The sequence below is a fragment of the Scomber scombrus genome, chromosome 24 (genome assembly GCF_963691925.1).
Source record: "Scomber scombrus chromosome 24, fScoSco1.1, whole genome shotgun sequence".
Classification (NCBI taxonomy): domain Eukaryota; kingdom Metazoa; phylum Chordata; class Actinopteri; order Scombriformes; family Scombridae; genus Scomber; species Scomber scombrus.
The window spans coordinates 13,139,095-13,162,752 of record NC_084993.1 but is presented as its reverse complement, the minus strand read 5'-3'; the positions used below and the strand labels follow the sequence as shown (position 1 = coordinate 13,162,752).

At 40.0% G+C, this 23,658-nt stretch overlaps 3 protein-coding genes across 4 annotated transcripts in view; all 3 read left to right on the top strand.

Moving 5' to 3' along the window:
- The window catches only part of LOC133976269 (collagen alpha-1(XXVIII) chain-like), a 33,195-nt gene extending 25,498 nt beyond the window's left edge, over positions 1-7,697 (top strand). Inside the window, exons 27-36 of the mRNA XM_062414432.1 lie at positions 131-199; positions 322-390; positions 495-575; positions 705-740; positions 829-865; positions 1,065-1,622; positions 2,524-2,720; positions 3,481-3,628; positions 6,410-6,604; positions 6,796-7,697. Of these exons, the coding sequence (XP_062270416.1) occupies positions 131-199; positions 322-390; positions 495-575; positions 705-740; positions 829-865; positions 1,065-1,622; positions 2,524-2,720; positions 3,481-3,628; positions 6,410-6,597 (1,383 nt within the window). The 3' untranslated portion in view covers positions 6,598-6,604; positions 6,796-7,697. The remainder of the gene's footprint in view (positions 1-130; positions 200-321; positions 391-494; positions 576-704; positions 741-828; positions 866-1,064; positions 1,623-2,523; positions 2,721-3,480; positions 3,629-6,409; positions 6,605-6,795) is intronic.
- Positions 7,698-11,208: 3,511 nt separating this feature from the next.
- LOC133976268 (kelch-like protein 41b) lies at positions 11,209-16,743 on the top strand. Its single transcript, XM_062414431.1, has 6 exons — positions 11,209-12,399; positions 13,263-13,420; positions 13,822-13,929; positions 15,623-15,808; positions 16,060-16,206; positions 16,303-16,743. Exons 1-6 carry the CDS (start codon positions 11,284-11,286, stop codon positions 16,412-16,414), a joined length of 1,827 nt encoding a protein of 608 aa, XP_062270415.1. The 5' UTR covers positions 11,209-11,283; the 3' UTR covers positions 16,415-16,743.
- A 1,924-nt stretch (positions 16,744-18,667) lies between these two features.
- Positions 18,668-21,821, top strand: LOC133976463 (2-oxoglutarate receptor 1-like). Of its 2 annotated transcripts, none has more exons than XM_062414676.1 (2): positions 18,668-18,801; positions 20,436-21,821. In XM_062414676.1, the coding sequence occupies exon 2, from the start codon at positions 20,445-20,447 to the stop codon at positions 21,447-21,449; it is 1,005 nt and encodes a 334-aa protein (XP_062270660.1). In that variant the 5' UTR covers positions 18,668-18,801; positions 20,436-20,444; the 3' UTR covers positions 21,450-21,821. The 2 variants fall into 2 exon arrangements, 1 of the variants encoding a protein (XP_062270660.1); XR_009924832.1 differs by lacking the exon at positions 20,436-21,821 and adding an exon at positions 20,154-20,209 and having other exon boundaries at positions 18,707-18,801.
- Positions 21,822-23,658: the final 1,837 nt, after the last annotated feature.

Here is a 23,658-nt window from a genome sequence, read left to right as displayed (position 1 = left end):
GATGGTCAATGGTATCTAATACTTTCCTTGAGGAATTTAGATGGTAACTTGATTAAGAGTACATGAAATTTAAAAAAAATGTTATATAGTTCATTCTAAGCTGAGGCTTTCTGTATCTTCTGTACTTTAGGGTAACACCGGGCGACCAGGCCCACTGGGGCCAGCAGGGCCTCCAGGACAAGGAGTTCAAGGGCCAAAGGTAGGCTATGATTTATGGTCTTACTTTTTTTATATACATATTTTAATTAAGGTATCTGCAAACTCTCTGAGATGTCTACTACCCTGCACACGGAAAACAGTATATTCATGTGGTTGATTCAGGGTGAACAGGGGGCCCAGGGTGTGACAGGACCAAGGGGGCAACCAGGAGAAGGCTTCCCTGGAGCTAAAGTGAGTCACCATGATATCTTGAACTTTTGAATGCGGGGTTGGGTGCACGTCTTATGCTGCATTTTGCTCTGATCGCTAACCTTTTGCCGTGCGATGTGTGCCAGGGCGACCGTGGCGCAGGGGGGGAGAGGGGACTGAAGGGAATCAAAGGAGATTTGGGAGACCCTGGATCCTCAGGCCAACCTGTGAGTCACACTTCAGATACTTTTATAGGCTAATTTATTGTATACGACAGGAACAGGTTTCGAAAATGACAGTTATGCTTTAATCATTGTTCTCATATTTACTTTCTTTTTCATATATTCTTATCTTAGGGTCGACCCGGTGTTAAAGGTGAAGCAGGCCTCACTGTGAGTCTTCTAGCTTTTTTGATCAATTTTTCATCAGATACTACTCTTATTAATTTATGTGCTCACACTGTTGGTGCATTCATTACAGAGAGAGGACATCATTCGGATGATCAAAGAGATTTGTGGTGAAGTATCTTTTGATCCTTGCAATGTTCATTCCATTATTGACTCAGCTCAACAAATGATATGAGAAGATATAGTTTCTGAATCTAAGAGCCACTGTCCCTTCTTATCTGTAAATCATTAGATCAGATTCCATAGACTGAACCTTGTCAAACTGACATTTCAGCCATGATCTGATATACTGATGTGATCTGATTCTAGGATGTGGGATCAAATGTAAGGAGAGGCCTATGGAGCTGGTGTTTGTCATTGACAGCTCAGAGAGTGTGGGCCCAGAAAACTACGAGATTATCAAGGACTTTGTCAATGCATTAGTTGACCGGGTCACTGTGGGCCGCAACGCCACCAGGATTGGTCTGGTGCTTTACAGCCTGGAGGTGAAGCTGGTGTTCAACCTGGCCCGTTATGTGAACAAAGAAGACATCAAGCAGGCCATTAGGAACATCCCATACATGGGAGAGGGCACCTACACGGGTACAGCCATCCGCAAAGCTACCCAGGAAGCCTTCTACAGTTCCCGTGTGGGAGTCAGCAAAGTGGCCATCGTGATCACTGACGGGCAGACGGATAAACGAGAGCCGGTAAAACTGGATTTAGCCGTACGAGAAGCTCACGCTGCCAATATTGAGATGTTTGCTCTGGGCATCGTGAATACTTCAGACCCAACACAGGCTGAGTTCCGCAGAGAGCTGAATCTCATCGCCTCCGACCCAGACACTGAGCACATGTTCCTCATTGATGACTTCAACACCCTGCCAGGTAAGACTAAGTTTCTGAATCTATGAGCACATTTTGTCCTACTTTTGGGGACATTACATACACCTCATGCATTTCCTGGACCGTAACCGTAACCTCTGTTTGCCTAAACCTAACCCTTACCCTAACCTTAACCAATGACCCCAAAATCAGTGTTTGCCAACCTTGGACATGGCTTTTGTCCCCAATTGGGTCAGTTGGTCTTTAGCCTGAAGTTTGCCACCAAAAGTAGCCTATTACTACAGTAACAGCAATTTGCAGTTCATAATTGCTAAAGATGTTCAGATAGATGAGGAACATTGTCACCAAGAGAACAGACAGCACCATCACTATCATATATATATTTAAATGACAATTTTCCAGAGTATAGCTTTTCATTTCTAATCATTATAGTCGGAAAATGAAATCGCAGGGAGTTGGACAATTGATTCAGTTTATATATGACAGTAAACACATTTTTTATTTTTATCATCATTATCATTTCCTGGTAATGGCGTTCTCAGCAGGGAGTTGTTGAAAACTCGCTCTTGCCAATGTGTTCAAATAGAATACTAACTAATATCCAAGCCTTGCAATTCAACCAGGAAACCAGATGATATACTTTGGAAAATATTCAAAAAACACATTTATGTAGAGACATTTCATTCAAAACCACAATTGTCAACCTCATGGTGTGGTTAGAAGAAAAGTCAAAGGGTCACGAAAGTCATCAGCGGGCATGAAAGTCTGTACAAAATTTCATGGCAATCCATCCAATAGCTGTTGGGATATTTCAGACTGGACCAAAGTGGTGGACAATCTAACGAGGTCAGCATCTCACAGTGGGTGTTTGGGCAGTCTTTCGAGACAGTGCAGTAAGGGTAAAAATCGTATCTCACTTCTGCTTTCTGTCTCTTGGTCTCAGCTTTGGAATCCAAGTTGGTCAGCCAGTTCTGTGAGGACGAGAATGGAGCCCTGATTTATAACAGAGTAACTAACGGCTACGGATACAATGGCTACGGTGGCAACGGCAACAGGAATGGCTACAATGGGCCCAATACCATCGGACCTGGCACCAACAATCATGGCCATGGAGGCCGGGGGGACAACAACCAAGGACATGTATGGAACATATGAGAGCAAATTCACATTTACATAATATTAAACATATATGGTTCACTGACATTTCTTTTATGTCCATGTGGTTTAGTCAAATTTAAAAGGGTTAAAATGTGAAAATATACGTATGAATAACTTGCACACATTCTTTTTATGTGGAACCAGAATAAAATTTCTGTTTTTAATCCATTTTGAGAAAAAATATTAGAGGATTATGGCAAAAATGTCTAAGTGGTGTAACCATAAAAACTGTGTGCCAAATAATTCAACTTGCTTAAAAACAGTAAATTCTCAACAAAACACCATATCAACTAGTTTGGCATGATCTTACATTATAACTTTTTATATTAAATAAAGCTAATGGAATACAATTGTTCTAAATATTACATTTCATCTGGTGAATCATGTCAATCAGGAACCATTTCAGTCATTTTTAAATGAAGTCATTATTTACACTTAAACACTGGTGAATAAAATATTGAATATGTATCATTCTTTTGTGGTTATACCATTTGACATTTTCAGGAGCATTCAGTCATTTTGTTAAAAAATGGTGCAAATGTTTTTTCAAATTACATAAAACCAAAAAAATACAAATACATACAATACAAAATGTACATTTTAACAAACCCGGTGCTGCTTTTATGGCATTTTTTAAAGATATTTTTGAATTGCTCATCTTGCCAACCCTTATTTGTCAGTGACCCATACACATACAGACTAATAGAGTAAACTCACTGGTTGCTGGTTTTGTCACCATCAGGGAGGAAGGAACCCAGTGACCGGGACAGAGCGCGGGGACACATTTAATCGCAACACCCAAGATGTCCCATCCAGTGGCGGAGGCTCTACCTCATCTTCTACAAATTCTACACAATATATACCTGCACCACGGCCGGCTCTTCCCAAAGGTAGAGAACATCTATCCCACTCCTAAACTTTAATATTTACTATATTTTTCTCCAGAAGAAATTATATGTAATAGCTAGAACATGAAGGAACTTGGCAGCTATGTTCTTGCATGTTTATTCAGAAAAAACAGAGCTTTCAATAACAACAACTAGTTTGATGGTAATTGCAGAGAAACCCTATCAACAAAAGCAAATATAAGTGAGGCATATTTCTTGTACATGACGCATGCAACAGAAATAAAATAAAGCAGAAAATGTATTTTCTATTATAACTGACCAAGTAACAGTTTTACCTTTTATCCTTTGAAAGGCTGAGTTTTATTACAGCACTCACATGAAGCTGTGTAGTGTTTTCAAAAATCTTCAACATTACCTAAATGCATCCTTCCTCAAAATCGTCTTGTCTGAGACACATTTGTCTTTATCTAATGAATGTTTTTTTTTAAAGCTAGATTTATGAAGCAGGAATGTTCTGTCAGGATTGGACCAGAATACTATTAATAACTATTAATAGTTGTTAATAGTATAATTTTAAACACAATGAGAATCAAAACGCACATTCCTATTATATGTGTTATGATCCTATGAAGGCAAATGTATAATAAGTGTGAAGGAAACTGTCAAGTAACGTTACAGCAAACATGTATGAATGAAATCACCAGCACACCTCTAGTACCTGCCAGGTGGGCATGAGGTAAGATTAAGAGGAATGTTTGTGTGTAATGTAGCCAGGTGACACACCTTCATTAATCTCTCACCTTAGGCTGTAAGTCCCATAAAAGAAAGAATCATTGAAGTATAAGAAAGACTGACACTGCAATTTCCATGTACAGATATATTTGATAGATTGATACAACAGAATTGTGATTGTAAGGGTAAAATGTTCTATAATAGGATTTTCATTTGTATTGTGTTGTATTGTCTGTATGACATCATTAGTCAGGAAATGAGGGTGATGAGAGCTGGGGAATGACAGGTCCCAGCTGGATGTGAATCAGGCACGTTGTAGTTCATGATCTGCACTGTAACCTGTAAGCCACCTGGCCAACTATACTATACACACTGCATATTGTGGTGTTCCTAAGTTCTTTTCCCAGCAGTTATTGAAAGCTGAAACTATTTTCCATGCTATTCTGTGGTGTTACTCTATATCATGTGTGTGACAAAACACTATAGAGTCATACAAAAATAATCCCTCTCAATCATCATTTATGACCATGTGTGGTGGTGTATTTATCTACAGATACTCTGATCTCTGCCTGTGTTTTCTTATTATTCTGTTGTGTTGGGGACATTACTGAGCCTCAACCTTTGGGCAGTGGGTGTGTAGCCCCCAGCCAATAACGGTACGCAGCAAGGTGTGAGGTCAGGACTCGGAGTGAAGTGACTAGGTTGCATCACTGTCTCTCTCTCCTCTGCTCTCTGTCTCTGTGTCATGAACATATAAAGAGCAGCAGGTCTGTGTGTCTGTTTGACTGAGGACGTACAGAGCAGAGAGGCCACAGTGGACGGGATGAAGCTCTCCATTCACACAAAATCCACCAATGTGGAACCTTCCTGCAGGGTTGTGCGGAGCTGTGGCCGTGTTTTTATTTGTGCTTTAGAACCTAACAAACAGAAGATAACGTTTTATTTATCTGATTCACAGCTATGTTCTCGCCAGCGCCACCCACTCTCTTCATTCACTCTCTAGCTCACTTGACCACTGCTGCGCTCTTTCTCTCTTTCTCTTTCTCTCAGCTCGATCAGGTGTTGATGGGCTGGGTGGAGGGGCCAACTTTAAATGCTGTGTTTACAAACACCAACTGACAAATCCTGCATAGTGCATCTTTAACTTCATATTATTATCCGAGCTGTGTTTCAAATCACTGCAGCATTACGCTGTAAAACAACATGCAGTGAATTTAAAAAAGGAATTCTGTTCATGGATTATTGAAATCATGAACAGGAGCCTAAAACTGTGAGCAGGAACAGCAATTCAGTGAATGGAAACCACAATTTAAAAACCAGATCAATGACAGTTACATCCAGTGCTCCAGTCATTAAATCATTTAAGCTTGAACAGATTTGCATTCTCTGATCATTTCTTTGCTCCATCGGAGATCGTTTGCCTTTGCTTTCGGCTCTCAGTTTTGATTTTGTTTTACATTTCCTCGTGTATGAGTCTGTTTTGACATGGTGGCAGGCTTGGTGCCCACAGGCCACAGAGCAGAAGACTAAAACAACAATGCCACGGTTCAATGGAGCCACAAAAATCAATGTACTGTTCCTAACTGCCAACAACAAACAAAAACAGGCTAGCTATTTACAACTCTCCATCTGAAGAGGAGCTGCCATCTCAGTAGCATTGCTAACATTGTAACCTGAAGAACTTTTATGTTTTAGCTTGAAAGTTAAAATCAAACCAGCTGTGTCTGATCGGATCTATTGTGATATCACTTGATAAAGTCAGTCCAGTGTGTTTAGAGGGACACAACATGGAGCAGTGTGAGGCGGTGATGGCCTGACTCCAGGGTTATGATAAGTGCTCTATGATTGACAGGCTCAGGAATGAGGTCATGTCGGTGAGGAGCAGGGAGGCCAATTATTTTCTATGCAGTGTGAATGATTTGATGGAATCTGCTCCTTCCTGAGAGCCTGTTAAAGAAACAGATGTTTCCTCAAAAGTGACTGCTTTCAGGTGGGATTAGGTGGACTGGTCATCAAAGGAAGAGAGATGACGAATCATTTTTAGTGATCCAACCTCATTTTCCCCCCATCGTATGATGTGTCTCCATGCAGAAACCGTGCCTTTGGACCCTCGTTGCAACTTGGTTCTGGATCAGGGAACATGTCGGGACTATAACATTCGCTGGTACTACGACAAACAGGCCAACGCCTGTGCTCAGTTCTGGTATGGAGGCTGTAACGGCAACCAGAACCGCTTCGACACGGAAAATGAGTGCAAGAGGACGTGTGTGACGGCCTGATCTGCTGGTACGCTCTCATGATTCATCTCTACAATATTCATATCAATCAAATCTCACCTGTCAACCTGCAAATTTGTCTTTTCTGTGATTCTTTTTTTTTTTTTTTTGCAGTTTCCTCAACTTAAACGAGGCTGTAACAATGTTATTGCTTCCAAATGCTTCAGAGTATTGACTTTCTCTTATGTTTTCTTTTTACAGGAGGCTGAGTGAAGGCATCTGCTGTAGATACTTCAAGGAGGAGCAGCTAATATCAGCAACTTTCCACAGGGTTATGTCAAGTTTGTGCATAATTCTCAGGCATTTACACTGATGTCAGGATTTACTTTGGGTAGAAACCATTTAATTTCACTCCCCATCTTTGTGCCCTCTCCTCTAGCACTTATTGTAACATTATCCTCCTCTAATTGCAGTGAAAAAGAACTTAGCCTTCATAGATACCTCCACTGTTTATTTTACATCAGTATCTAACGCTGGAGATACTCCATCGCTCCTACTCAGGAATACAGATGAGCACTCCCACAGTGTGTCTCCAGTTCCTCTGGGAATCCCACACCCATAGGACATGATCCTTTTTGTCATACACAGTCTGTGAGCGCTGCAATGATTGTAAAAAAAAAAATTAACTGTTTGCTCAAAATGAACTGTAGCGATTCATTTCTTAGCTCAGACAGTCACTGTAGGGTATGTTGGTATACATGCATAATCACAAGAGCCAATAACAGGCAGCAGACATTAAGCCTCTCATCACTTATATCAATAAAATATAGTTTGTTCTTTTTTATATATAAAATGACTGGATGCTCTGTAACTTCACATAATTATTTTGTGCATTTGAATGTGTTTTTATTTTTTATTTTTAGATTTTCTGAATGAAATGTGATGTTTTGTGTTTACATTGTTTCACGTCTCTGTGTCCACTAACTCTATTTACATTTAGTTAAGCAGTCATGCTGCCACACTGATGGACAGACACACATATACACACACACTGCCCTCTACTGGGTGACACATGCCGATGTCACAGAGGTTGGTGTTTCAGTATAAGATCCTATAAGAGCAGAATTTAACTTCCTCTGTTCATTATGTGATTATGTCACCCAGCTGTACTGACTGTATACTTCATACTGTACTGATTATTCCATGGTCAACATTTGATGTCATTTTTTAATAAATCTGATCTAAACTAATACAATATGTGCAAAGGAGTCACAATTATGTTAAGGGACTGTATAAAAAGTGCACACATATTTTCAGTCCATTAGCCATTTGACAGTCAGTTGAACTGTAACACTGACACTAAAAGCCTCATTTATACTGAAACTTGGAACTCAGTTCAGACCACAAGATTCACAACGAGGCAGGTTGAAACTTGCAACTACTTGCAATGCCCTGGTCTGTAAAACCTGCCAGTTTACACCAAGGCAACAAGACAAGATGGTGTATCCATAGCAACAAATCTGTCTGATTTTCTGGCTATTTTTGTGTGTAGCTGGATATAATTCCTAACGTATTAAAATATGAATGAGGATGGCGATTGTGAGTTACTTGTTGCAGTTGCATTTTCTATTATTGATAAAATGCGAACATGTATAAAAATAAAAAAACAAAACAGGATTGAGGCTCCTTACCCTCAGTCCAAAACCATTTTGATCAGCCGAAATTTTGATGACTTGACCAGCTGCCTTTGCTACAAGCTGATTGGCTGTTCAAACAGGTTATGCGCTTTAAGTTCTAAAACCAGCCGCTGGCGAATTAACAAGCTTAGTCGCAAAGGACACCGTCAGCTGGTTTCAGTCAAATGTAGATAGTGGCTGGAATATTTGGTAGAAGCGACACATCATATGTCATAAATCTGGCATTTGCTAATTTCACTTCTCATGTACTGATGGACATTGTAACTAAGGATATTAGATGTTTAAATGAAGTGAATTATTTATGTTTTGCCTCTTTTAGTTATTAATTTTTAAGATTGTGGGGGAAGTGGGGATGGTCTTGCAGTCTTTTTTTTTTCTAGTCGAGGGAGGGTCCAAAGAAAATATTAATGATACTGGTAAGAGCCTTTGCTTTAAACCCCCCCCCCCCCAAAAAAAAAAAAAACCCAAACAAACCTTGAAACATAAGGTTTATCACCCCTCCCTGCCCCAGTCATTTGTATACAGTCCCTAAAATCTTACAGACATTGATACATAACTATTATATTTGTGTTTTTAGAGCTTAAATCTGCCACGGCTTTATGGAAGTGGCACAGCTTTCTTACGCAGAATCCGTTCTCCCCTTCTGCTTAAATTACATGCCAGACACTCCTCGACAAGTGGCATAGTCTGATCTATCTTTAGTGCTGCCCACGAGAGAAATGTTACCTAACTCTACACGCTCTTTACACTCTATCAAGCCACAGAAAGAAGACGTAACAATATAGCATACTATTGATCCAGTCACATCAGTAATAATAATGATGATAATAATAAAGTTTATTTATAGAGCACTCTTCATATCTAAGTTATAAAGTGCTTTGTGTGGTTGAACCAGGATTAAAGTATATCAGTAAAAGCAGTAAAATCATGGAATTAAAATAATAAGAAATTGAAATGGAATAAAATCTCGAACAATAAAGATCAAAAAATAAAATAAAAGACGAGCAGTAACATTAAAACAGGTAAGCTGGTGTGCTAGAATCAATAAAAGGCTTTTTAAAAAAGATACGTCTTGAACCAGGACTTAGGAACAGGCAGCAGAGCCTTGCCTGAGGATCTGAGGTCGTGTTCTGGCTCATATGGGAGCAGCAATTTAGCAATGTAGCTGGAAGCGGAACCTGTAAGTGCTTTAAATGTGATCAGTGAAATCTCAGAATCAATTCTGAAACTGTAACCAGTGAAAAAAGAGGCTAAAACAGGGCTGATGTGATCTTGTCTTTGTCTTTGTTAAAATCTGAGCAGCTGCGTTTTGCACCAGCTGAAGGTGTGAGATGATTTTTGGCTTAATTCTGAATACTATGAATTCAAGTAATCCAACCGAGATGAAAAGAATTGATAAAAACATGATTGAACAATGTTTGGAATGTGTTCAAATGAATGGTAACTGTCAGATATCACAACCAGCTGCAGGTTTGATATTTGAAGCCAGATGTTTTCTGTTAAATAAGGATGGACATTGATGGACAGATGGCCTCCTTTAATTGCCAGTTTTAATGTGTTGCTGTACAATACATTTATGTGAGCCAATTGACACCATTTATGTTTAAAAAGAAAGATTGAAAGGGCATAGAAAAATGTTTCCAGCCCTGAAATTATCTCAGTGACTGAAATGTGCTTTAAATGGTTCATTAGCAACATTACACACACACACACACACACACACACACACACACACACACACACACACACAGCAGCTGATCCTACCACGTTGGACAATAATATACCCAGCAGGGAGAATGATTGGTGGACAGAACAGCTTGTGTGTGTGACTCTCACCTGTTTCTGCACAGCTGTTGCACCAAAACTTTTCTGGTTCATTTTAAGCACAAAGTTTCTTTGTTAAATTTCACTGAAAAAATGTGCTGCTGTGATGAGATATATTATAAGACTCATACTAAGATATATTTATATACTAATGAGATTTTGTATTGACCTTGGTGGTTACTTTGATGAAAGGAAAAAACATTGTAGTGCTAAAATAAAAGTATAAAAATAACTATGAACTCCAACCAACCAACAGACAAAGATATTACAGAAATAGCTTATTGTCTCATAAACTAAAATGATTAGTAAATGTATCAATCAGTCAGTAATTATTTTTCAAGCAAAAATGAATAATATGTACTGGTTCCAGCTTCCCAACTGTGAGCATTTGCAGTTTTTTTTCTTTCTTTTTTAAAAATCTTATCATATTTCTTCATATATGATTATAAGTTTAATATTTTCTGCTTTAGGACTGTTGAAAAGTTTAAAGATGTCATTTTGAGCTCTGAGACAATTTGATGGCCTTTTTTATTTTATTTTAATTTTTCATAATAATATGTTTAGTAGTAATAGTGTCCATAATTATATATTTTGTGATTTTGTTATAGATGCTACCTTCCCCGTGGCTTTCTTGTGGTATATGGATTACAAAGTATAAAGAAATTGGTGTATATGTAAGCATAAGGCTTAATACATTTAATTTGGCTATAATAGACTAGAATAATAAATGAATGGAAATCAGATATAAATAAAAGCATGATCTGTCTAAAGCTAAAATAATACACATATAGTTGACAGGAACTGCTCTAAATACCCTCCCAGTAATACATTCAGCTTGAGGCGAGCTATTTGGGGGCTTTGACAGCATTGTCTCCACTGTTAGCCGGCCACATGACACTTTGGGAGCTGAATCATGATGGCATATCCCCAGCCTGAGCAGCCAGTTGCTTCTTTCAGTCTGTGACAGCAGCTGCTTGAACCGAGGCCTGTGCTGTGCTGGGCTGTGATTTGGCCCAGTCAGATTCCACCGGGGCTGAAGCAGGCAGGGGGTAGAGGGAGCTATATTTAGAGTGGGGCAGGATTAAATTGCAGGGTCTTCACACCGGGAACCTTTTCTCTACTCTGCCTTTTCCAGCCAGGACCGACTGCCAAAAGGACCTGTGGCCACGGTCTCCTTCCTCTCTTCTAGGATCCCCTTGTTCACCGCCGTTTCCCCTCCTGACTCACCATGGACCCCAATGCTATTAAGGAGGAACTGCGCCTCTTTCAGAGCACCCTGCTCCAGGATGGACTGAAGGAGCTCTTGAATGAGAACAAGTTTGTCGACTGCACCCTGAAGGTGGGCGACCGCAGCTTCCCCTGCCATCGGCTGATCATGGCCGCCTGCAGCCCGTACTTCAGGGAAATCTTCTTCACAGAGGATGGGAAGGAGGTGGAGAACACAAAGGAGGTGGTCCTGGAGGACGTCAACCCCTCCATCCTGGATATGATCATCCAGTACCTCTACTCAGCCGAAATTGACCTCACCGATGATAATGTACAGGATATAATTGCAGTGGCAAACAGATTCCAGATCCCTTCTGTCTTCACTGTCTGCGTCAACTACCTTCAGAAGAAGCTTACCTTGAGCAACTGCCTGGCCATTTTCAGGTTAGGTCTCATGATCAGCTGTCCCAGGCTCGCTGTGGCTGCACGCAACTACGTTGCAGACCGGTTTGAGTTCCTCTACAAGGACGAGGAGTTCCTCAAGCTCGCGGCCCATGAACTGTTCGCCGTCATCGGAGGAGACTCGCTGAATGTGGAGAAGGAGGAGCTGGTGTTTGAGGCAGTCATGGCCTGGGTCCGCCATGAGAAGGAGAGTCGCATCAAGGTCCTGAAAGATGCTTTTAATTGCATCCGCTTCCGCCTGCTGCCGGAGAAGTACTTCAAAGAGAAAGTGGAGACCGATGACATCATCAAGGCCGACCCGGAGCTCCAAAAGACAATCCAGACCATCAGGGATGCCTTCAAGGGGAAACTTCCAGAGAAACCCAAGAAGAAAGAAGGAGCAGAGGGGGCAGGGGAAGAAGGAGGTGAGGAGGAGGAGGAGAGTCCTTTCCCCGGCTTCCTGAATGATAACCGTAGACAGGGCATGTATGCACGTGACTTTATCGTCATGATCAATGACACTGCGTCAGTGGCATATGATGTCAATGAAAACGAGTGCTTCCTGGCGGCCATGTCGGATCAGGTGCCACGTAACCACGTCAGCATGGTGTCACAGAAGAACCAGCTCTACATCATTGGGGGACTGTTTATGGATGAGGAAAACAAGAACATGCCACTGCAATGTTACTTCTATTTAGTAAGTCATTTCACACATCATCTCTTTAACTACGAAATGCTGCATAAAATGCTGCTTAAAGAAATGTTGGACATTTTGGGAAATATTTCTTGCTGAGAGTTAGACGAGAGGATTGATACCACTCAGCAAGACAGTGAGTTAAAATATGTCAAACTATTTCTTCTTCTTCAAAAAAGCATTTGTAGTAGTTTAAATGCAATTATTGGGGAAAGTAGTGCCTTCATTTGTCTTTTATTTCAATGCATTAAATCTGCAGTGTTTAGAATTTAATGGCATCTAGTGGAACTGACTTGGCAGAAATTGAATAAAATATTCTTTAGTATGTTCTAATTAGTGTATAATCACCAAAAAATACCACCGTCTTTCTACAGTAGCCCAGAATGGACAATCCAAACATAGACTAAAAAAAAGGGCCTTTTGGGTTTTTCACAAGTTTTGCTGCCATTGTGGGTTCTCCTACATGTTTGGAAAGGGGGGTATTTAATTGGTTGCAATCTACAACTTCGCCACTAGATGTCACTAAATTCCACACACTGGTCCTTTAATGGCATTCATACCACATAAAAAATAGAGAAAAATGGGACAAACATTCAATTTTTTTCAAAACATTTAAATGACAATGTTTCAATCAATATATAATGTTTCCCATGTTGCCCATCAAAGATCGAAGTAACACAGACAGTGAATGAAAGTGATGAAGGCTTTGAATAACTATATTTTACAGTATAATCAATACAACCATTCACTCTCTTCTTCATGTGGAGGTAAAGACAAAGAGCTAATGGGTGCTAAGAGGGTGCGTTCTCTGCTTAGTGTTTTAATGTTCAGTACTCCCCTAACCATTTATCTTTTTATGTACACAGTTGGATCCACTCACTTCTGAATGGCTCGCCCTGCCGCCCATGCCTTCCCCGAGATGTCTCTTCAACATCGGAGAGTGTGAGAACGTGTTGTTCGCCGTGGCTGGAAAGGACCTCCAGACCAACGAGTCCCTGGATTCTGTCATGAGCTTTGATACTGAGTTAGTCATTTTATTTGCGTCATTGCTCACCCCTACCCCTCTCTTTCTTTGCTGTCTCACACCTCTTGTAAACTTTTCAGGTGATAATTAACCTCAGGAAATTAAAAAATAGCTTCCTTTGGAAAAAGAATGTGATGTTAAAGTATAATTAATAATTTTTTAATGTGATCTCACTTTCTAAATATGCTCTGGTTGTTTCTTGAGGCATTTAGAGTTGTTTCCCTGCATTTACTTGTTGTATTTATCAGAAATTCGGCTAGATTTGGCTTTCCTTCACAATTTAAGCATTTATAAAAGTCCTGAGCAAGACAGCAGCAACAAATTCAAGGGAGTAAATGTGAAAATAACACCAAGGGGGTCATGTTTAGAACTACAGTGTCTCTTATATGTTCATTATTCAGGAAGATGAAATGGAGTGAGACCAAAAAGCTTCCTCTAAAGATCCATGGACACGCTGTAGTCTCCCACAAAGGACTGGTCTACTGCATTGGAGGAAAGACAGATGACAAGTGAGTAAATGGGTGTGTGTGTGTGTGTGCATGTGTGTGTGAAAGAGAGAGAGAGAGAGACACTGTGAGTGACCTTACGCTGTGAGCTGCAGCTGTTTGTGGTCTATCATTCTGCCAGACAGCAGTGCTACACGTCACGAGCAACAATTACACCGCTACAGTCCAGCAGCCTCATTTATAAACCAGAAACCAAACCAAAAGTGTGCCGAAAATGCACCAAAACATAATCAGATTTCCAGAACCGTGTGCACGCACCAATGCACGTATTTCCCCCCTTCATAAATCACAATCAACTTCAAAATGTGCATACTTGTCTGAATCTTATATCCCACCCATACACTCATACAGAGGAAAGCATGAGAGGCTGCAGCAGCTGTTAATGCAGTCAAAGCAACAAATGAAGCTTAAAAAATGGTGGATGCCAAGAAGCGCACTGCTGCACACTGTCAGTATTTGGGACTGTCTGTAGACACATGCATGACCGATGAGACCACACACACTCAATATTTAAAATACATTAAACACTGTATTCATTCATATTTACTCCAAAATTCAGCAAACAGCTGTTTGTCTTCTCCAGTCACCTCACCTGTGCATCCTCACCACCTGGAGCCTGTATGAACTGTGTTAATTACAGAGTGTGTGTGTGTGTTAAGTTGTATTCAATGCAGCAGTGATCTTGGATTTCTGCAATGATGATAAGTGCATCAGTTAGTTAACGTGGTTGTATGGGGTGTAAAGTTTTATAGCTGGTATAGGGTTAGGGTCCAAACATTTAGCTCAGTTTTCTTTCATTTGAGACAGGAATTCATGTAAAACTACATGTTATATTTAATTGTTAAAAATATGTTTCTAAAATATGAATATAGACGTTAAATCTAAATCTGAATGTTAAATCAAAAAAAATCTAAATGTGAGGAAAGTGAGCTAAATATTCAAAATATATCAGCTATAAAACTGTAAGAGAATTTTAAATTTTTGGTCCCCCATATGGTGAGGTAAAAAAAAAGAAGAAAAAAGAAAAAAAGAATCAGTATATTCATGCTTAATATCAGGGAAAATCAAGCCAGACTCTTTTGAATCCTGCCCCCTGCTACATCCTCCAGCTGACCCAGTGTGAGCACGCAGCCTGGCCCTGTCCTCTGTGCTTCAGGGCTGGGATTGGGATGGAGAGACAGCCCATTGCGTTCAATTTTTCATGAACGGTTCAATAATACATTACAGACGTAATTGGGCAAGATTTGAGTTGGCTAGTATCTTTTTGAAATTAAGAGTGTCTTATGAGTTAGGGCTCACTTGGCAAAAGCAGAGCACTACTGCCTTGAATGAGCTTCTGATTTGGACTGCAAGTGACCTAGAATAACCTGTAATATAAACAGAGTATTATACTTTAAACTGACTTCATCACTTCTTTATAAATCAGATTTCACTGATCTCACTAACCATTATTTCAAGTTTCCTTCTTCTGGCTAAATTAGGCCATAATATAAAAATATAGAAAGCTACATTATGATGAAGTGGATCTATAATTAACGTTTGATATTAAGTGAAATGAAATGTGTAAGAGGATTCATTATATATAATTGAATTAACTGTAATAGTCTCCTTGCAATCATGCTTCCAGTGTTGGTACATTTTGTTTAAACTGATTTTATTTCAACCACTTTTTCACATTTTTTAAACTTCTCCACAGCAAAGCCCTCAACAAGGTGTTCGTGTACAACCACAAGCAGGCTGAATGGAGGGAGCTGGCAGCCATGAAGACCCCCAGAGCCATGTTCGGAGCCATCGTCCACAACGGCAAGATCGTGGTGGCCGGCGGAGTTAACGAGGAAGGCCTCAGTGCTGCGTGTGAAACCTTCGACCCGGCAACAAACAAGTATGATCAGTTTGAGTTGGTGATTTGTGTGAAAAATCTAATTTTCCACTACACTCAGCTTTTATGACACTTAGACATCATTGATATCAACACATATGGAATCCCGAAAGTATTAAATATAAAAATAAAGAAAAGAAGAATATTGTTCTAATTATACATTTATGTAATATTGAACACTTTGGGCTTCCGTACAAAAGACATGTAAAATGAGTGCTCCATCTTAAACGTATCCTCATGCTGTATCTCCTCAGGTGGGAGCCCTTCACAGACTTCCCTCAGGAGAGGAGCTCTGTCAACTTGGTGAGCAACGGCGGCTCCCTGTACGCCGTGGGCGGCTTCACCATGGTTCAGATGGAGAACAAGGAGGTGGCTCCCTCAGAGGTCACTGACGTCTGGCAGTAAGTCATCTCAACTTATCGGGACCGAGATGTTCAGGGTTTTCTTTGGTTATCTTTTGTTTCCCTGAGATCTGACTCTCCTCTCGCTCTTGTTAGGTATGAAGCTGATAAGAAGGAGTGGAGCGGCATGCTGAGGGAAATGCGTTACGCTGCCGGCTCCTCCTGTGTGTCCATGCGCCTCAACGCTGCCAGGATGCCCAAACTGTAGACAGAACCTCTTTCTTTCTTGACCCCCTACAACAACACCTCATGACACCCCCCCTCCACTCTTCCCCCAGCGAGCTGCCTCTGAGGCGTCTCATACTCTGTACTCGGATTTCTGTGTGTCGAGTTGATCTTTGACATTAATTTTTCTCTGAACTCAGATGATTTTTATCTGTACTATAAACGCTCGGTTCTGCTGCCTCTTCAAAGACCGCACCATCCCTGCAGTATTAAAAAGAGAAAAAAAAAGAAGCCACGATTTAGATTGATCTATAAAGTTCTGTTTACATCATTTCTAGCTCGTCTTTTGTAAAATAAACATTTGTAAACTTCTTTTTCTTTTACTGATTCGTGTGATCTACAAAAAAAAGTGACATCACAGAGAAGCGTATCTGCATGTCGAGGGCAGCCGAGGGAGTAAAGATATATATTTTTATCGTCTTTGTTCCGGTAAACAAGGAAGAGGAACTCGGTTAAAGACAGTTTTGGGCTTAAAATTTAAACACAGACCGTCATGATCCTCAAATATGTGTCACACATTCACGTGTGTGTATACTACAAGGTCAAGAAATATAAACACCTGTCACACATAAATGGAAAAGTTGACTTACATCCGCGTAGTTTGCCCTTTATACTGAAAAAACCCCAAATTCACACTGAATACACTTACATTTGCGGGATGATGGCACGCACAGAGTTAGAGTTAGAGGAAATACCACCACATTTGAATCATTGATTCATCAGTATGGCTTGCCCCTGCTTGCATGTCAGCTGTAAAAGAGATGTGAGGATGTGCAAACGGTGGTGGTTATGCTCATTAACACGTAAAATGAATAATTAGAGTTAAGAAGGCCAACAACCTATAATGTTAAAATACACTTCTATTTAACATTGCGGCTTAGTGCAGAAACATTTTACATGTATTACAGCTCTCCTTGTTGGAAAGTTAGGTTAAACACAATACAAATAAAGCATTCTTGTCTAAGCAACACATTTAAATCCTCCTGTATGGGCTGGATTGCTTTTTTTGGACATTTGGTTCCACTGGTAGTTGGATATTTTGGGGGTTTCTATTAGTCTGGGTATCATTTAAAAAAGTGATACTGACATCAACTGAGTACTCCATTCTATACCCATTACATATTTTGTGCACTGTCTTTTATCCGGTGTAACAGGCGTGTAGTGTAGACACACTTTAGAGCATTTAGATGGCATCTTGGCTACTGTAACGTTTGATTGTTTGCCCATAAACAGGCATGTGTGACAATACTCATTTATGACTATCCATTCACCTTTGATGCTAAGGTTGTTTCACATGTATGGATGTATTTTGAGAAGTTGACATTTCAAGTTAAGAAAGAGATAAAGTAGTTCATCCTACTTCTATGGTTTGTTTATGTAGCCTTCTGAGCCGGTGGAAATCTACTGAGGAGCGGAATCTAAGAGCTGGCCAATTAATACAGAGTGGACTCCTTGGGAGGGAGCCATAAAGAGACGAGCTGAACTGAGGGTCTGCATGAAGGTCCAGTTTAAGATAAATATGGAGTTTTTTTAATTGTAAATGATGCAAAGATATTGCAGTAGAACGACAAATTAAACATTTAGACCAGTAAATTTGCAAAATATGTCTTCTTTAAAATTGTTACAACCAAAGTGGAATTCACAATTGAATCTGAATATACATGCATTGGTGTGAATCTGTAGCAGCTGTTCAAAATGTTTTTTTTACCTCTAGATTTGGACTTTGATTGATTGATTGTTCTGTTTATTTGAAACACTTACTGTCGTACCTTGTACAGGTATGCTTTCAGATTTAGTGTTTTGATGACACGTTAATGAATGACACTGATTGTTCTGTTTATTTTCTCACATTCTTCTTAACTTCCTTATTGAGCATCCTTTAATCACAAACCACGGTTAGTGTTCTAAATTTAGCTCTGCAGTTTCAGACAGTTGTAAATCACAAACTAATCGGTAATCACATGTCTGTTCAAAAAAATAACAAAGACCTCTCCACGAATTCTGGAGTTCTTTCTTTCTGCAGAAAAAGTGCACTGGAGAGTTAAATTCATCAACAAGCAATGAACGCTTTGAAGGATTTGCTTTACCTTTCATTCTCTACAATTTCACCTCAAACCCGATCTGTGTAAATAGTGTCTCTCCAGCTTTATCAGCTCAAATGTGACACCAGGAAGTAAGTGCATATGGGTGAAGGGGAAGCACACAACACTTGGCTTTCGGAGAGAAATATGCTGGAGTTTCCCCCTGGGCGTGGAAGACTGGAAGGACAAGGAAGGAGTAGTAGGAGGGGTGAGAGAGGAATAAATGTGAGAAGAGAGATGAGATGCTGAAAGCTTGGAGTGAGCACTGATGAGGACACAGTAACTAAAAGTGAGTAGATAAAAAGTTTTTTTAACCTATACCTCTAGGAGTCATCTTCTCTTTTCATTTCAACACTCAGCTAGAAGAAAATGGCTATTGGATAGTTTTAATCTTTCCACATTTAAAATATGATCGCTCTAATGAGTACAAGTTCCTGCCTTGAAATCTGAGTGTACATGTGATGTGTAAAAGACACCTCGCACATCTCTTCAAATCCATAATGAGAGCAGATTGCACTGACAGCATTATAGGAAGCTGCCATCAAGCCTGGATGCCATAGGCGCTGTCATATCCTGAGAGGCTTTCAGAAACCAGACTGTTGATGAGGGGAGAAGATTTTGTTTGCTTCTTTCCAACTGAGTTTGCTTGATTGTTTGTTTCTTTCCTCGTCTGCTCGCCTCTGGGCTTCTTACCCTGCTCTCTCCTCCCGTTCTCGAGCAGTAATTGCCACTGACAATAATATGACAGCTGAGGGAAAAGGGAATCATGATTTCCTTGTAACCTATTTTTCCCTCACCTAACAGCATAGAATGGAATGTGTATTCACTTAAATTAAGATTAGGAAAATTTTACAGGATTTGACAAAACACCCATTCTGAAAAACATTCAGCATTTGAAAACATTAAAAGATGCACAAACCAATATTTCTACATTTACAATGCATCAAAAATGTATAATGTGAAAGGTTGCACTTTTAAAGTCAAACCCACAGTGGATTATCACCCAACTCTGCAGTAAATCTCAGGTAAACACTGTTTAGACCTGCCCACCAGACAGCAGACAGATAAGGTTAGCAATTAACTGGTGAACATTGGTCATGGGCCATTTAACAGCCAGATATTTACCATAGACAGTTTATATACTGTATGTGCCAACAGCACTTGGTGGAGACCAAAACAGAGCTAAAAAGGGAATGAATATTGAACTTAAATTTGTCAAGGCAGCAGGAACACAATTCCAAATAAATACCTAAAGTGACAATCTCAAAGATCTCCGAAGATTTTCATTTATCTAAAAGTCGCTATCTATCGCCGAATGAGATAACACAATGATAAGCCAATGCTTAAAGCCATTGAGTGATGATTATGAACTTGGTGTTGATAGCAACTTTGCATGCATTCAAATCAGCAGAGCTAAACGCAACAGACTCCCTCTTTATTCGCTTAGGTGTGAAGTGATTTATTTTGTTCAAAAGCTTTCTTTTATTGGCTTCGCTCCACTGTTCTCAGTAAGGGCTGCACTCACGATGAATCAGGTGAAGAAGTCACATTGACTAACTACACTTATTATATTACTGTAAGTGCAGTAAAAGTTTTGTGAGTAAAAAGTCAGTAACAGTATTTATTAATGTCATCTGAAAGAAAAAGAACACACTTGCAGTTCCTGAACATCGCCACATGGTGCTACCAAATAGAGATCTGCGAGACTGCCACTTTAAGTTGCTTTTTGCTAACACTTTTGCCATATCAACTTAAGGTGTATAATTCTAATGGAACAATATAAAAAAATATATATTTTACTGAAATTGTCATTAAATCATATTCAAATATGTTGCATCAAAAAACAAGTGTAAAATGTAAAATCCTGCATCCTCAAATAATTTTTCAAATTTGGTTCTTAAAATTATTTTTCATACTCCACAGGGCTCAGCCATGGCCTGCGTCATGTACCATGAAGAAGATCACAACTGCACCAATGTGGACATACTAGTAAAACGCTATTACCTGCCTGTCTCCTACGGCATCATCTTCACGGTGGGCCTGGTGGGCAACTTAACTTCCATCAGCATTTACCTGACGAAACTGCGTCCCTGGAAGAGCAACAGCATCATCATGGTCAACCTGGCGCTGACCGACCTTCTCTATGTCCTCAGCATGCCTTTCCTGGTGTACTACTATAGCAACGGGGATTCCTGGACACTAGGTGACTTCATGTGCCGCTTTGTTCGCTTCGGGTTTCATTTCAACCTGTATGGGAGCATCCTCTTCCTGACATGCCTGGCAATTTTCCGCTATGTGGTGGTGAGCCAGCCTTTGAAGGCAGCACAGGTGCAGCAGAAGATGTGGGGTATAGTTGCATGCTTAGCTGTCTGGGTCATTGCTGCTGCTGAAATTGCTCCCATGTTGAACATGATAAGTTTGGATGAATGCAACAACAAGACCTACTGCCTGGACTTTGCCAGCACCATACCTGTTGACGAAATCCGGGTATACAGCTGGTTGCTCACTGTGCTTGGGTTTCTCCTTCCCCTAGGGGTGGTGTTCATGTGTTACATCGGCATAGTGAGACAATTGAAAAAAGGGCCCAACACAACCAGTCCCTGTCGGATGAGAGCACGCCGAGTGTCTGTGCTGATCCTTGTGGTGTTCATCGTGTGTTTCCTGCCATATCACATCTTGCGTGCGCTGCGGATAGAAACCCGAAGGATGAATGTGACATGCGCAGTTGACCGCATAATCCATGCAGCGTACATCATCTCCAGGCCTTTGGCTGCCTTCAACACGTTTTTCAACCTGGCTCTTTACACTCTTTCAGGTGATAATTTCAGGAGGGCCTTTCACAGTACTTTTCACTTTGAACATTGGCTGCCCAAGGCCAGATCATTGCTGAAAGTGGCCATCATCAGAAATCGAAGCAATGGCATGCCTGCTCAATGAGAACTATCCAACATCTGATGTGGACATATTCTAAGGTCACTCACTCAGATATGATGTCACAAAAGCTGTTTGAGGAGCGCCCCAGTGGTTGAGCAGTTAGAGCGCATACCATATAATCGCAGCGTCCCTGGTTAGAATCTGGCCATTGACTTATGCTAAGCTGTTAGTTCTTCATTGTGTACCTCCAAAGTGGTTCCTTAATTTGGGGTTTGTCTGAAGTAGGAACTATCTACCAACCCCCGAAATGTAAATGACTAAGCTTACATGTTAGGTCACACCTTTTTCTTCTTCTATCTGACATCACATGAACAAATACTATCTAAAATCACTGTTTTCAGAGTACCTACCAAACACTGTAAAATATTATTTTATTTGCCGATTATGACCTCTTTGTATCCGTCCTAAAACCTGGAAATGAGATGGCCTATATATTTTTTAGCTATGTTAATAGATAGTTAATAGATGGCTATATATCTGTGTCTGTGGGTCAGTCAGCCACTTTAATCCAAACTGAAATATCTTAACATCTAGTACATGCATTGTCATTAATTCTGTGCCTCTCTATATGAACATTTTATATTAACTTTGGTGATCCCCTTACATTTTTGCTTGGCATTGCCATTGTGAGCATGTTAGCATAATGACATTTGCATTTAGCTCAAAGTAGCCTACTGCTGTGCCAACACCATCATAGAGCTGCTAATATAGCTACAGACGCTTCCCTTTTTGATTTGATACAGAAAATAAGGTCAGTGGCTTCCCAAAAAATGCTGTACATTGTGCCTCTGAATAATATTGACTTTATATGTGAAGCGCTTTTTTGTGTGTGTGTGTGTGTAAGAAACTGAAAGAGAAGTTAATTTATGGACACTTGAGGAGAATTGCCAGCTAGCTCATTGTAGCCTAGCATTAGCTTTGTTGTTTGTCTCATTTTGTATCATTACCTCTAAAAAGTCTGTGTTTCTTACTGAATTTGTAATGCAGTGATGAGTGATACATTTAAAAGTGTGAGACTATGCCTGAAGTAATTTAATGTACATTTTTAAAATTTTGACCAGGTTTTAAAAAATGTTTTTAATGTGTTTAAAGAGATCATTTTATATTTATCATTTTACACATTCATAGGCTACATTGTTTTGGAATTGCTTTGCTCACAATACTTTGGAAATGGATAAAAATTAAAATATGAATAAAAAAGAAACAGACTTCATCTATCATCACGGTTTGCTGAATTTCTCTCCCAAACAGTGTGGTAAAATAATTTTATAGCCCAACATATCCTGCAGCTACTTATCTGTGAATGACACTGGGGTTGTATCTAAGCACTTAGCTGGGTTTTTCTTTGCTGATGCATTCACCTTCCCCTTGAGCTAACAAAGCAGGTAGGCCTCGCATTCCTCATTTTGAAAGCCTGGATACTGCTCTCCGTATTGCTGATAACAAAAGAGCCAGAGTTCCTGGAGTTATTCAAAGAGCTCATTAATACTACATAACACCATCATCATCATCATCGCACAGAAGTGTTTCACTAGAAGATATCAGTGAGAGTAAATAAAAAAAAACCTCCCACCAAACATCTGTTTGGTGATATCTTCATCTAAAAAAACACCCGGAACTAAGTCCTACTGTCAACAGAGAGACATTCTCTGTGGATAAAGGAAGCTGTTACGTTATTTGTCTATCAGCGGCTGCAAACTGTTTCATCCTGGACACCATATGTCATTCTGCTGCGATGCCCATCACAGCTTTACGGCTGAGATCACATTTCAAAACAATTATTGAGCTGTGTCGATGCAGGCTCGGAATCTTACGACATTACATGGAATTAATGTAAGATTTAAAGTTTTCCTGGCACTTTTCTTTTGTGCGTGTGTACACACAGAAGTAAAATAAGATCCGTCATTATCGCAGGCTTATGTAATTCTAATCGTTCTCTGTTACATGCTGTGCGAGAAGAACAGAGACTGCAGCTGGAGATGGAAAGGCTATTTTAGTCTGTGGACATAGCCATTTCCTTTTCTGCCTCCTGACTGATCTCCTCATCCTCATTTTCCTCTTTTTCTCGTGAACAAAACGCCTGCGTGCCGAGGCCGGGAAGTGCTTATTACAGCCTCAATTTTCCAGAAACAGGATATTAATATTAAGCAATCATCCCGGCACATAACATTTCAAAGGCGTGCTGTCTGAGGAAATGTGTTAAAATAGATTG